The sequence below is a fragment of the Bison bison genome, unplaced genomic scaffold (assembly GCF_000754665.1).
Source record: "Bison bison bison isolate TAMUID 2011002044 unplaced genomic scaffold, Bison_UMD1.0 scf7180017864097, whole genome shotgun sequence".
Taxonomy (NCBI): domain Eukaryota; kingdom Metazoa; phylum Chordata; class Mammalia; order Artiodactyla; family Bovidae; genus Bison; species Bison bison.
In genome coordinates, this window is record NW_011494669.1 from 824,355 (window position 1) to 840,365 (window position 16,011).

The window sequence follows — 16,011 nt, forward strand, 5'->3', positions numbered from 1 at the left end:
CATTCTTTGGCATTGCCTTTCTTTGGGATTGGAATGAAAACTGACCTTTTCCAGTCCTGTGGCCACTGCAGTGTTTTCCAAATTTGCTGGCATGTTGAGTGCAGCACTTTCACAGCATCATCTTTCAGGATTTGAAATAGCTCCACTGGAATTCCATCACCTCCACTAGCTTTGTTCGTAGTGGTGCTTTCTAAGACCCACTTGACTTCACATTCCAGGATGTCTGGCTCTAGGTGAGTAATCACACCATCATGATTATCTTGGTCATGAAGATCTTTTTTGTACAGTTCTTCTGTGTATTCTTGCCACCTCTTCTTAATATCTTCTGCTTCTTTTAGGTCCATACCATTTCTGTCCTTTATAGAGCCCATCTTTGCATGAAATGTTCCCTTGGTATCTCTAATTTTCTTGAAGAGATCTCTAGTCTTTCCCATTCTATTGTTTTCCTCTATTTCTTTGTACTGATCGCTGAGGAAGGCTTTCTTATCTCTCCTTGCTATTCTTTGGAACTCTGAAGAGAAGCGAAAAGCAAAGGAGAAAAGGAAAGATATAAGCATCTAAATGCAGATTATTTCATTACTTATGTTCAAACAGTCATTAGTTCTTAATTTAATTATTATAGTAGCTTTCTAACTGACCTCTCTGCTCCTAATCTCTGTTCTGCATCAAGTTTCTAGATTGGTCATTGCCATTCTCAAATAACTTTTAGTAATTCTCAGTCTCATACAGATGAAAGTTCAACTACTTGGTATAAAAATATTCAGTCACTACTATATATAAAATAGATAACTAAGAAGAACCTGCTGTATAACTCGGAACTCTACTCAGTACTGTGCAATGCCCTATGTGGGAAAAGAATCTTAAAAAAAAAAGAAACGAGCAGATATAGGTATATGTATAATCGACTCACTGTGCTGTACACCTAAAACGAACACAACGTTGTAAATCAACGACGCACCAATAATTGGTTTTTAAAAAATATTCAGTGATATTTCTCAAGTCTATGTTTATATCTTATCTCGGTAGTCTTTATATGTCTTGTGCTACTAAGTCGGGGCTACTCTGATGGCTCAGACAGTAAAGAATCTGACTGCAATGTGGAAGACCCAGGTTTGATCCCTGGGTTGGGAAGACCTCCTGGAGAAGGGAACGGCGACCCACTCCAGTATTCTTGCCTAGAGTATTCCATGGACAGAGGAACCTGGCAAGCTGCAGTTCATGGGATCACAAAGAGCTAGATACTGAGCTATTAACACTTTCACTTTCACAACTAAGTTGAGTTATTTTAGTTCCTGTGAACATATTCTCAGATTTCCCACTTGTCTGTGGAAGTGGGAAGCATTTGCTTATGTTGTCTTGAGTATTAGGTATACTTTTTGAATTGTGCTGCCAGTAGTTGTGAATGTGCATTAATTCTTCACTCTCTGTTTCTTTCCCCCTATGATCAGCAATATCATTTTTAAAAAGTTATCCACAATTTGGGAATGTTATGACCATTCAGTAGAAGTAACCACGGTGGCTTGTGATTTCTTATCACGTTTAGTCTTCAGGGAGTGATAGAGCCACCCTCCCCACCTACACTCCTAACCACCAAAATGGATTATATTAATTCAGAGCGATAACTTTAAGGTTGTGTGGGTGCATGGTTGGCTACTAGCAGTGGTGTATCTTTCCGAGAGAAGTGTGAATGACTCAATGACCTAGAGAAGGTAGTATTGTAAAACAGCTGGGACAGATGTACTTATATTTACTCTTCCTATTCATCTTGGCATTTTGCCTTACTTCTTCCCAATTTTCTGCAATGCTGGCTCCTCCTGATATTCAAGTCAAGCTTAAAAGTTACCTAAAGAGGTCTTCCCCAACCACTTGACCTAAAATAGCCACCCAGTGACCCTCTTTTCCATTAACCTATTTTCTTAATATCACTTAATTACCTTTAGAAGTGAACTTGCTTTTTACTTGTTTAACTATTTATTTAGTTTAGTTCTCTCTCACTAGAATTTAAGCACCAAGAGGACAGAAACACTGTCATGTTCAATACAGTATCTTTGGCAACTGGAATCCAAATTAGAATTCTCAGAGACTGAGAGTTCACTAACTCTTTGCCTAGAAGATATCCAGACTTTTGAGGATAATACTTAAAGGAAGACAAGCTGAATGGTAACTTAGTGGTGTGACATCAATATTAAACATATTTTCTCAGAGAGTTCTTTTCTATGATATAATATTACTGTAATGATATAAAATACAATGTCAGTGAACAAAGAATATCTGATAATGTGGTTCACAGCACTTTCTGTCCTTATTTATTTCATTGATAATTTACATAATCATTAATGGCATATCTAACAGTATTTAGATGGCATAAAATCAAGATGAATAGCCCCATCGAGCTATTTTAGATTATTCCTTAATGTAATTTGAGTTTTTTATTGAAGTATGGCTAATGCACATACTGTGTTAATTTCAAGTGTATAGTAAAGTATGTGTATATATGTGAACTTCCCTCTTATACCTGTTTTTGTGGCATCCCATAGATTTTGGAAAACTTTGTTTCCATTTGGATTTGTCTTGAGGTATTTTCTTATTTCCTCTTTGAATTCATTTTTTAAATAGCCTGCTGTTTAGTCTCCCTGTGTTTGTTCTTCTCCTGGTTTTCTTTCTGTAGTTGATTTCTAATTTCACACACTTGTGGTAAAAAAATACTGTTTCTATAAATGTTATTATTTTATTGTTATTTGTATTGTTTTCATTGACTTTATTTGGCATGATTATTTTGAAATTCGTGTTGTCAAATGTGTCAGTTCATTTCTTTTTATGGATAAACATATTTCTTTATATGGATATATTGTAGTATGTTTATCTGTTCACCTCCTGATGAACATTTGGGTTGTTTCTAGTTTTTTACTATGAAAAATAAAGCTGCTATGACATATAAAAGTCTTTATATGAATATTGGCTTTCATTTATCTTGTGTGAATATCTGGGAGTAGAATAGTCTAATTATATGGTAGATGTGTGTTCAACTTTGAAAGGAACTATCAAGTGAAACTGTTTCCCAAAATGGCTTTTCCATTTTACATTCTAACAGAACCATTTGAAGATTCCAGTTATTCCCCATCCTTAATATCATTGAATATGACCAAACCTTTCAACTTTAGCCATTCTAATAAGTGTGTGATGGCATTTCAGTAAGGGTTTAATTTTAATTTCTCCAGTGATGTTTGATATTGACCATCTTTTCATGTGGTCGTTTGCCATTCATATATCTACTTCTGTGAAGTGTCTGTTCAAAGTTTCTACCTATTAAATAAATTGGGTAGTTTATTTTCTTATCACTGAATTTACAGAGTTTATTATATATTTTGGATACAAATAAAATGTGTGACTGGCAAATGCTTTCTTCTTGTCTATGACTTCTATTCATTATATTATCAGCATCTTTCCAAGTGCAGATGTCCTTAATTTATCCATTTTTAACTTACATGGTTTCTACTTTTTGTCTTCTATCAAAGAAATACTGGATGTATACCTCAAGGTAATGAAGACTTTTCTCTTACGTTTTCTTCCAGAAGTTTTATAGTGTTATTGAGTTCAGTTCAGTCGCTCAGTCATGTCCGACTCTTTGCGACCCCATGGACTTCAGCATGCCAGGCTTTCCTGTCCTTCACCAACTCCTGGAGCCTACTCAAACCCATGTCCATCGCATCGGTGATGCCATTCAACCATCTTATCCTCTGTCATCCCCTTCTCCTCCCACCTTCAATATTTGCCAGCATCAGGGTCTTTTCCAAAGAGTCAGTTCTTCGCATCAGGTGGCCAAAGTACTGGAGTTTCAGCTTCAGCATTAGTCCTTCGAATGAATATTCAGGATTGATTTCCTTTAAAATAGACTGGTTGGATCTCTTTGCATTTCCAAGGGACTCTCAAGAGTCTTCAACACCACGTACAAAAGCATCAATTCTTCAGCGCTCAGCTTTCTTCACAGTCCAACTCTCACATACATACATGACTCCTGGAAAAACCATAGCCTTGACTAGGACCTTTGCTGGCAAAGTAATGTCTCTGCTTTTTAATATGGTGTCTAGGTTTGTCATAGCTTTTCTTCCAAGGAGCAAGTGTCTTTTGATTTCATGGCTGCAGTCACCATCTGCTGTGATTTTGGAGCCCCCCAAAATTAAGTCTCTCACTTTTTTCCATTGTTTCCTCATCTATTTGCCATGAAGTGATGGGATCAGGTGCCGTGATCTTAGTTTTCTGAATGTTGAGCTTTAGGCCAACTTTTTCACTCTCCTCTTTCACCTTCATGAAGAGGCTCTTTAGTTCTTTGTTTTCTGTCATAAGGGGTGTCGTCTGTGTACCTGAGGTTATTGATATTTCTCCCAGCAATCTTGATTCCAGCTTGTGCTTCCTCCAGCCCAGCATTTCTCATGATGTACTCTGCATATAAGTTAAATAAACAGGGTGACAACATACATCCTTGATGTACTCCTTTTCCTATTTGGAACCAGTCTGTTGTTCCATGTCCAGTTCTAACTGTTGCTTCCGGACCTGCATATAGATTTCTCAGGAGGCAGGGTCAGGTGGTCTGGTGTTCCATCTCTTTCAGAATTTTCCACAGTTTGTTGTGGTCCACATGGTCAAAGGCTTTGGCTTAGTCAATAAAACAAAAGTAGATGTTTTTCTGGAATTCTCTTGCTTTTTTGATGATCCAGCAGATGTTGACAATTTGATCTCTGGTTCCTCTGCCTTTTCTAAATCCAGCTTGAACATCTGGAAGTACATGGTTCACATACTGTTGAAGCCTGGCTTGGAGAATCTTGAGCAGTACTTTGCTAGCATGTGAGATGAGTGCAATTGTGCAGTAGTTTGAACCTTCTTTGACATTGCCTTTCTTTGGGATTGGAATGAAAACTGACCTTTTCCAATCCTGTGACCACTGCTGAGTTTTCCAGATTTGTAGGTCTATGGTCCTTTTTAAGTTAAGTTTTGTATTTGATGTTAGATATGGATCAAAGTTCATACCTTTGCATATGAATATTTGTTTCAGCACTGTGTGTTTTAGACTGAATTGCCTTTGCATCTTTGTTGAGAATTAATTGACCATGTAAATGTAGATCTATCCTAAACTCTGTTCTCATCCATTTATCTCTCTTGTTCTGCCAGTGCCACACTCTCTTGATAACTTTAGCCTTACAATAAATAAGTCTTAAATTTGGTTACTGTGACTATTCCAATTGTCTTCTTTTTAAAAATTATTTCGACTCTTTGAGGTTCTCACCATTTCCATATACTGTCTAAAAAGAGCTTAATTTCTATGAAAATGCCTTAGATTTTAATAAGAATTGTGTTCTTCAGCCCTTCTAAATCCTTACTGATTTTCTATATATGTGCCCTATCAGTTATAAATTAATATTTCTAACTGTAAATAAGAATATAAATACATAAGTCTTTCTCCTTACAGCTTTATCAGGTCTGGGTTTTTGACTCCTGACTCTCTTTTTAGAGAGAGACAAATATAAATATGTAGATTGATAAACTGTCACTGAATTGATCTGTTTATCATTTTGAAATTGTACTATTTATCACTGGTTATAATTTCCTTTAAAATCTGTACTGCCTGATATTAATATAGCTTTCTTTTGATTAGTATTAGTTTGTCATATTATTTTCCCTCTTTACAGTTTTACTATAATTATGCTTGTATCTTTAAAGCAAATTTCTTGAGAGCAGCTTTCCTGTTGATCCAATCTGACAATCTCTTTTAATTGGGCTTTTAGATTTATACAAGTAGCCATTTATGATGGAAAGGAAAGTGCTATTATAATTGGGATTTTTAAAATTTTAAATTCCAAGTGTTTATTGCTGACTCTTCTATATTATCTTTTATCTTTAATCCTCTAAAAATCACTTATTTTTTTAAGTAAATTTTTAAAGTATACATAGATTCTTTAGGATTTTCTACATAGATAATCAGGTATGCCTTTATTTTTTATTTTTTTTCCTTGCTTAATCGCACTGGCTAGGACTTTCAGTACAATGTTGAATAGAAGTGGAGAGAAAGGACCTCTTTTCTTGCTCCTAATTCTTATCAAGAAAGCATTCAGTCTTTTACCAAGTATGATTGGAACTGTAACCTTTATTAGTTTAAGGAAGTGTCTTTCGATATATAATTTGTTGAGAAGTTTTATGACTAAATGATTAACTAAATGATTAACTTTTCTGCATCTTCTGAGGTTGTTTTTTTTTTTTTTTTTTCAGTTTAGCCTGTTAATATGGTAAATAACACTAATTGATGTTTGAATGTTGAATCAGTCTTTTGTTTGTGGGATGAACCCCGCTAGACTGAGATGTATTTTTTCAATATATCGCTGGATGTATTTTGATAACATTTTAGTGAGAGTCTTGGAATCTATATTTATGGGGGAAATTGGTCTATAGTTTTCTTCTTTCATAATGTGACCTTATACAATTAATTGGAAAGGAAATCAACTATATGCCAATACAATTTTTTTTTAATTAATTGGAAAGGATACCCTTCTCTTCTATTTTCTGGAAGAAGTTGTAAAGAATTTTTTTTTTTTTTAATATTTGGTGAAGTTTGGCAGTGAACTATCTGACCTGGATTTTTCTTTTTCAGAAGGTTTTTATGCTATACATTTAATTTATAAAATAGATACTGGAATATTCAGGTTATCACTTTTTTGGGGGGGTGTGAGTTTTGACATTAATAGTTTCTCTTTTTAAGGAATTATTGTATTTCATTTATGTTTTCAAGTTTATGAACATAGAGTTAAGTAGTCCCTTATTATAATTAATTTTAATATCTGTGGGATCAGTAGCACATTTTGTTTTTTTTCTTCATTCCTGATATGGGTATTTTACATTTTCTTCTTTTTTCTTGGTCATCCTGACTAAAAGTTTTTTTTGACCATTTCAAAGGATCAGCTTTTGGTTCATTGATTTCCTCTATTTGTCTTTCATTCCTTTTCTTTGATTTCTTGCCAATCTTTATTATTTCTTTCCTTCTATTTTTATTTTAATTGTAGTTTGCTTTTTTCCCTCTAGCTTTTATGGGTAAAAACTTCAATTACTTGTTTTTCTTACCTTTCTTATTTTCTCATGTAAGTAGTTATTGCTATAAATTTCCTTCTAAGTATTGCTTAGCTGCACCACACAAATTTTGATATTGTTGTATTTTCAATTTCAGTTAGTTAAAATGTTTTTTATAGCTTTATTTATTTCTTTTTGGCTAGGCTGGGTCTTTGTTGCTGTGCAGGCTTTTCTCTAGTTTCGGTGAGTGCGTGTGGAGGGGTACTCTGAGTTGCAGTGCATAAGCTTCTGATTGCAGTGATTTCTCTTGTTGCAGACAGAGTGGGCTTCAGTAGTTGCAATTCCTGCGCTCTAGAGTACAGGCTCAATAACTGTGGAACAAGGGCTTAGTTGCTATGTGGCATGTGGGATCTTCCCCGACCAGGGAGCAAACCTGTGTCTCCTGCATTGGCAGGCAGATTCTTTATCATTGAGCCACTAGGGAAGCCTCTCAAATATTTTTAAAAGTCCCTCTTCTTTAACCTATGGATTACTTAGAAATGTATTATTTAATTTCCAAGTATTTGGGTACTTTCTGGATAACTTTTATTATTGATTGCTATTTTAATTTTGTTATGGCCCAAGAAATTTGTATGAATTTTATTCCTTTAAATTTAAATCTTTCCTACTGGCCACAATCTTGATGAATGTTTTTTTGTATGTTTGAGAAGAATGTGTATTATGCTATGGTTGTATAGAATGTTTTATAAATGTCAGTTAAATCAAGTGATTGCTAGGTATTGTCCAGGTCATCTATATTTTTACTGATTTTCTGTCTACTTATTCTATCAAACACTGAAAAGGAGGAGTTGAATTTTCCAAATATAATCGTAAATTTGTCTATTTCTCCTTTTAGTCTATTAATGCTTGCTTACATATATTTAATGCTTACTTACATATATTTTTGGTGCAGAGGCTTCCCACATGGCTAAGTGGTAAAGAATCTCCCTGCAATGCAGGAGGCATGAAAGACACAGGTTTGATCCCTGGGTCAGAAAGATCCCCTGGAGTAGGAAATGGCAACCTGCTCAAGTATTTGTGCCTGGAAAATCCCATGGACAGAGGAGCCTGGCACGCTACAGTCCACAGGACCACAGAGTCAGAGGGGACTAAGCGGACACTGAGCTGTTTGGTGCATACACATTTAGGATTGTTATGTCGTCTTGGAGAACTGATTGCATATCGTTATGTAATCTTGCTTTTTAGCTATATTTCTTATTCTGAGTCTACTATAATTGAAATCAACATAGTTAGTCCAGCTTTCTTTTGGCATATCTTGCTTTACACTTTTACTCTTCAACCTGTCTATTGATGATAATAATCTGTATTTAATGCAGGTTTCTTATAGGCCCCCCTTGTGGCTCAGCTGGTAAAGAATCCACCTCCAGTGCGGGAGACCTGGGTTTGATCCCTGGGTTGGGAAGATCCCCTGGAGAAGGGAAAGGCTACCCTCTCCAGTATTCTGGCCTGGAGAATTCCATGGACTGTATAGTCCATGGGGTCACAAAGAGTCTGACAGGTCTGAGTGACTTTCACTTTCACTTTTCTTATAAACATTGCAGAGTAAAGTCTTGCTTTCTAATCCAATTTGACAATTTCTGTGTTTAACCAGTATATAGAGAGCATTTATGAATGATTTTTCGATTCCTGGGTTGGGAAGATCCCCTGGAGAATGGATAGGCTACCCACTCCAGTGTTCTTGGGTTTCCCTTTTGGCTCAGTTGGTAAAGAAACCACATGCAATGTGGGAGACCTGGGTTCAGATCCCTGGGTTGGGAAGATCCTCTGGAGAAGGGAAAGGCTACCACTCCAGTGTTCTGGCCTGGAGAATTCCGTGGATGAGTCCATGAGGTCGCAAAGAGTCGGACACGACTGAGTGGCTGCCACTTTCACAAATGATTATTATATTGTTGATTAAAATCTACCGTGTTATTACTGTGTTTATTTGTTCTTCATTTATTTTTTAAAAAGTCTTTTACTTCTTAAGGTCTAACAGCATTTATTATTAACCTGTTTTACCTTCTTTATTGACTTACTGTTGGTACCTCTTAAAAGTTTTTTGATTTTCTTGAGTTTACAACATATATTTTTAAATAACCTAAGCTAAACTTCAATATTATTCTTCCTATTATATGTTTTAGGGAAAGAAATGAGCACTTGCTTATGTTTTCCATAGGGAGAAATCTTCAAAACCCAGCAATAATGATATGACAGTCGCTTCTATATTTGAACTGCTTTATACCATCATAGACTGCGTGTTTACTACTCATTACTGCTATTACAGTGACTGCCAGTCAGAAGAACAGAAATCTACTTTAACACTTTTAGGGAGTTAGAATTATGTCTTAATAATTCTGATTTTTAAAAAAACTGCACTAGGGGGAAACTACCACTAACCACCTCTGTGGGTATTTTTGTGAATGTATTTAGTGTAGCGTATGGGACAGTGACTTGAAAAGCTACTTAGCATTTATTAGTATCAACAGTGTTCTTTCAAAATTTGTTGTAGTTTCTGTTGCCAATTTATGTAATGCCAGGTTTGATTTTTGCACTGAAATTAAATGTTCTCATTTTTATTTTTTCAGCTTATCTGTGATTATATTTAGCAACCTTTGCCAAAAGGAGCACAATATGTGATTGACTACTTTGAAGACACATCTATTAGGTACCTAAAATCAAGAAGAACAAAGAGGTATGGCACAATGTATTTTATTGTTGTGGGTTATATCTAAAGTCAAACTAATGATTTTAATGGCAGAAACTGAAGAAAACTGATCCTCAAATCAACTTTTAGAAAATTCTATTTCGTTACAGATGGGTGCTATTAGTAATGCAGCTTTTTGGTTTAATTTTGTTTAAGTGCTTTTCTCAACTGTGTGATAATCTTTAAAAATCATTATGTAAGATATTGGCTACCTTGAATGGATTACTCTTGCACAAAGCTCAGTTTTCTGTCACGCTTCCATCTTTAAAATCATCTTTTAAAAGTTTGCCCCTACGCTAAGCAAAGCACCAGTTCATGACATAGTATTTCACCAACCAGCCAACATAGATGAAAAATTATGGTCAATGACTAAAGTTGAGGTAATAGTAATTACTAGATTAGATACTAGGTTTTACAGGTAAAGTGATATTTTAGTAACAACATCTAACTCTATGGTATCTGTATAAATTTAATAAATAGTGGTCCACTGTATTCAAATGATCATTTTAAAACATAAGCACTTAAAAAATCATTGATATATTTAAAAACTCCTTCATACTAAGCCTTTAAATATTGGTGTGCCTTTTACTCCTAAAAAATTTCAATTTGAGAGCTAAATTTATATCAGACATTTAATGTGTTTAGATTCCATAAAATTTATACGTGAAAGAGTAGTTTTAAGTACCCAAATTGTTCTGAATATATTTTGAAGTCTCAGTAACTGAATTGACTATCAATAAGTAATATTTCTTATATATTTTCAGCTACTTTGACAAAATTATTTCCAATATTTTTAGATGGATTGATTTAACTTCTAAGCAGAATACCAGTATAAAAATTGCATAGGTCCAAAGTATATTTGAAAACTCATGTTAACTTAGTAACATCAATATCAACTCAGAATTTATCAGTATCAACAAAGTAGTCTGAACTTTTTGTTGTTGTTGCCGTTTTACATAACACTGTTTAATTAACACTTTGTATAACACTGTTGTGACTACAAATGTTATAGCCTTTTTTTTAATGCACTTAAGTTAGCAGATTTCTCTCTCTTTGGTAAAAAGTTTGATAATATTGTTTTAAAATTTGCTTTTTTGCCTTCAGTGAAAAGCACAGATATTATACCAAATATAATGTAAACCTCTGACCAAAGGTGATATGTTCAGTCTCCATAAATCAAAGCTTTAAATTAAAAGAAACTTTAAGTAATAAATAGTCTCAATTTCGTATCCACCTAATTTGTACCAAGTTATTAAATATTGCACTGGAGACTAGCTTAACAAACATATAAGATATAGCAATTATTTGCATGCAAATGATTTTTCTGAATTTCTAGTGTTTTGTTTGTTCTCTTAAGATGGTCTAATATGTATTAAATGTTAGTTATATGGCTAGTATTATATTACAGTTCAGTTGCTCAGTCTTGTCCAACTGTGTGTGGCCCCATGGACTGCAGCAGGCCAGGCTTCCCTGTCCATCACCAACTCCCAGAACTTACTCAAACTCATATCCATCCCGTCAGTGATGCCATCCAACCATCTCATCCTCTGTCTTCCCCTTCTCCTCCTACCTTCAATATTTCCTAGCATCAGGGTCTTTTCCAGTGAATCAGTTCTTTGCATCAGGTGGCCAAAGTATTGGAGTTTCAGCTTCAGTATCAGTCCTTCCAATGAATATTCAGGACTGATTTCCTTTAGGATTGACTGGTTTGATCTCCTTGCAATCCAAGGGACTCTCAAGAGTCTACTCCAACAGTACAGTTCAAAAGCTTTCTTTATGATCCAGCTCTCACATCCACACTTGACTACTGGAAAAATCATAGCTTTGACTAAATGAAACTTTGTCGACAAAGTAATATCTCTGCTTTTTATTATGCTGTCTAGGTTGGTCATAGCTTTTCTTCCAGGGAGAAACCGTCTTTTAATTTCATGGCTGCAGACACCATCTACAATAATTTTGGAGCCCAAGAAAATAAAGTATTATATTAAAAAAGCATCATGTCACATTTATCAAATTTAAGTTTTATAACAAACCTGTGAAAGTGAAGTCGTTCAGTCGTGTCCGACTCTTAGCGACCCCATGGACTGAAACCCACCAGGCTCCTCCGTCCATGGGATTTTCCAGGCAAGAGTACTGGAGTGGGGTGCCATTGCAAACCTGAGAAGTAGGCATTATTCATACTTTTTAAGTAGGAAAACATGCTCAGAGAGGATAAGTAACTTGCTTTAAGTCACACAGTTTATAAGTTGTGAAGTTGGGAGTTTTAAAAATGCCTCATAATATCCTTTCAGATACAGTGTCTGGCTCATTTTCAAGGCTCATGAAATTGGTAAACCAAGGTCTGTGGAGAAAATCTAGATGGTGACCTCTGCGATTCCCTGCTTTCTAAGTTTTCTAGAAATGATTTACGTGTCCTGGCTTTCCAGAACTTGGTTACTCAAACTCAAAGTCATATCTCTGTAAACAAAATAAACTCCAAACCCTGAGAGGCTGAATGTAAGCTAGGCAAGCTTTCTAATCTTCACATTAGTCCCCTTTCCCTCTCCCAAACCCAAAAACCTATAAACATACTTTAAATAAATAATAGTCTGGTAAGAGGATTATTATATCAGTTATATCAATTATATTAGTTAACCTGCAGTATATAGTAAAACTCTTAAAACTGAGCTAAGCAATACTATTAAGAAGACTTTAAAGAGGGAATTTGTGCTACAGAATAGAGTAGTTGGAAAAACATGGATTTTGGAGTTACGCAGGCCTAAATCTGAACCGTGATTGCCAGTTATACATTGTATATCCTTAGACAGGTTTATTTAATTTTTCAGAGCCTCTGTTTTGTCATCTGAAAATGGTAATATTCCCTACCTTACAGAATTATTTAGTCAAATAGTAATAATTGCTGCAATTTTAATATTATTAAAATCTCTTTTTATGTGTAGATTCCCAATGTGGTACCTTTTCAAGGTGATGTCTTTCATCCTAATTCTTGGAACTACTCATGGTGTGTTTAGAAAACAAAGATCTGTGAACCCTGAAGCAAGCATGAATATTGTAAGTTGCTAGGACATAAATGTTCAGTTAATAAAGTAACGGGGAATGCTACTCTTCAGTTTTGAGGGGTTTTATTTGAATAGATCTACAGTCAGTTTATACCTCTGCATCCATGTATTTTGAATATGGGTCAACTAATATTCCTCATCTGCTATCCTATAGCTTTAAGTTTCCGTTTCTGCTTTATTCTGTGTCTGAAATGAAAATATGCATAACCGTATCATTTCTCTATTCTATATATGCATTTACATAACAAATTCCACATATGTATATATTCTTAGCTATATATATAAACAAACAAACGCTTGTGGGTAAACATTTTAAAATTTTATATTGGTATATAGGGAAAACTATGATTAGTAGTCAGAAAAAAAATAATTGGTTAGTTCTTGAGATATGTCCTTGAATGCAGGGGTTTTAATTTTTTGTTGTTGTTTTATTTATCTATGAACCCCTGGTGTAGAAGACTAATGCTTAGTAGATGTTTTGTAAATATTTATTACTGAATTAATCATTGAATTAGTGAAAATAAAAAATACAAAATACATAGGCTTAAGATTGAGAATACAAAGATTCATTATTACATTAATGTGTGTTTGTGTGTGTTAGTTAGTCATGTCCTACTCTTTGTGACCCCATGGATTATAGCCTGCCAGGCTCCTCTGTCCACGGGATTAGGTTAGATTAATTAGTTTACATTAATTCGCTAACAGTCTTATTCTAAAAGGTTTGCTTTTTCCTTATCTAGAGTCAAATTATTTCCTACTGGGGCTACCCAGATGAAGAGTATGATATTACAACTGAAGATGGTTATATCCTTGGCCTTTATCGAATTCCCTATGGGAAAACAAACAGTGAAAACAATTCAGGTAACACTCAGTTCAAGATAAACTGATGATTATCTGAAGCTCTTAACTTCTCCATTTCTTCTCAGTGAGTTTAGAATAAGAAAAGGGTTTAAAAAAATTAAGTGAACAGTTAACTTCTCATGCATATCTCCATATGCCCCAGAAAGAGAATCTGACTCTCTTTAGCTTCCTGTTCAGAGTGGTTTTAAAGTATGGTGGAACACACGGTCCTTCCAAGTTTTCTTTGTGGATCACCATACTCATACATGTTGATTACCTAGAGTTTTCTTTGTTCAATGAGGGGTTAGAAATGCTCTGAAACACAGTAGCTTTATTCTGTAGGTTTGAAGTATGGTTGGTAAAAATTTCTTTCTTTGTGCCTATGAATCTCTCCTCTAATAATAGCAAAGAAAAAGGTTTGGTAGCAGTCTCATGGCTCTTTACTCTAGTACTACATACACTACTGTCAGCAGAATAAGACGCTGAAAAACGCACTAGAATTTGTCACTAGGGTCATATTAATAATTCTAGATGTACCGCTTACTAGCACAATACTAACTACTTTTCTTATTTGTCTAACTGTTGCAAAAAAAAAACCCGGAGAATTTTCCTTTTCTCCCTGTTTTTCCTTGAAAAAATTGTTTCTCATATTTTAGGACACTCTGTCAAGTTCTCATTTTGAACATTATGGTACATTTCAGAGAAAATTCATTAATTTTGAGTAGCCTCTACCAATATAATTTTTGATCCTTATAGAGGTCACATCTACTAGGCAGAAAATTTTGACATAATTATTGTAATCATTCCTCGGGGCTTGACTCAATTTTTCAAACACTAATAAAAGACTTAAAGATAATTTTAAAATATAGTAAGTACCTTAGAGTTCTCTAGAAGCAGTCCTGAAACAAGGATATAGGTGGATGTAATTTATTGATTGGAATACTTTCATGAGAAGATAATGTGGACAAGACGGGAAGGCAGGGGAAGGAGCTAAGGAAGGATGAGACTCAGCTAATACAATGATGTCTCAGAGGAATCCTGAATTGCCCTGCAGACACGGTCCCACCTTGAAGTTAGGAAGCTAGCTGTTTTGCATTCTTGTATCAGTTAGTCACTGCCAGAAGGACATCCATAGAAAGAAATAAAGTCTGCCTGAGGAAATTCCCCTTAGCCTGGGGGCAGTTCCACAGAGAAAGGGGCAACAGTGAACCCTTCAGAAGCACCAGTCCCAATAGCTGGAGAATGATTCAGCTGCTTAACAAAGGGAATCTAGGTGTGACACTAAAATAATCTAGTAAACGTACCGCTTGCACTGCTCAGAGCTACATATTTTTCACATTAAGTTGATTTCATCTGCTATTACGTTTAATCCTAATGCCATATCTGGTATTCATACATTCCTCTCTCCACTACCCACTGTAAATTTCTCTTCCTCTTGGCTGTCTTTCTTTATTTGATAAACCAGGCCTTTATCCCTAAGGGCCGCTATGTCCCTAATATGTCATAGTTGCCATACTTGCACATTTACAGTTAAAACAAGGCATGGGAGTAACAAAAGATGCCTATGTGTATCATTTCAATACCAAATATGTTTTCCCAATTTTTCCCAGCAGCCCTACCTCTCTATGATGATCAAGGCCAGTTATTCCGGATCTAGGGTTGGTCTGCACTGTTAGAGTGTCTGTACAAACCATTCATCACTTTCCTGTATCATCACAGGAAATGTAATATTTTAGCATTGAAGTGCTATAATATGCAAGGTTCTTTCAATACTCTAGCTACAATGCCTGTATTCAGTAATGATGATAATGATGTGGATTATGTGTGAAGGGCAATTTGGGGAGTAAAACAAAGTTATCAGTGAGCACACATTATGTTATTCAAAGCTGCTGCTTCTCAAAAACCTTGGAAGTATAAATTAGAACTCTGGAAACACTGGTGATTAAAGCAATGGTTCTAGTGATAAAATCTATATTAAATATATCTGTGAAAATGTGAGTATAAAATTATTTTATGAAGTGAGAAAGGTGGAGTAATAATATAAAATATATCTTATGTAACATGCTATTTAAAGAACAGGTGGCAAGAATACACAGAAGAACTGTACAAAAAAGATCTTCATGACCCAGATAATCATGATGGTGTGATCACTCACCTACAGCCAGACATCCTGGAATGCAAAGTCAAGTGGGCCTTAGGAAGCATCTCTATGAACAAAGCTGGTGCAGGTGATGGAATTCCAGTTGAGCTATTCCAAATCCTAAAAGATGATGCTGTGAAAGTGCTGCATTCAATATGCCAGCAAATTTGGAAAAC

The 16,011-nt window shown here is 35.1% G+C and overlaps 1 protein-coding gene across 1 annotated transcript in view; it reads left to right on the forward strand.

Annotated features, from left to right (window-relative positions):
- The window catches only part of LIPJ (lipase, family member J), a 36,946-nt gene that overhangs the window by 4,668 nt on the left and 16,267 nt on the right, over window positions 1-16,011 (forward strand). The window contains exons 2-4 of the mRNA XM_010838481.1: window positions 9,678-9,784; window positions 12,736-12,847; window positions 13,596-13,716. Coding sequence (XP_010836783.1) covers window positions 12,743-12,847; window positions 13,596-13,716 — 226 coding nt within the window. The 5' untranslated portion in view covers window positions 9,678-9,784; window positions 12,736-12,742. The remainder of the gene's footprint in view (window positions 1-9,677; window positions 9,785-12,735; window positions 12,848-13,595; window positions 13,717-16,011) is intronic.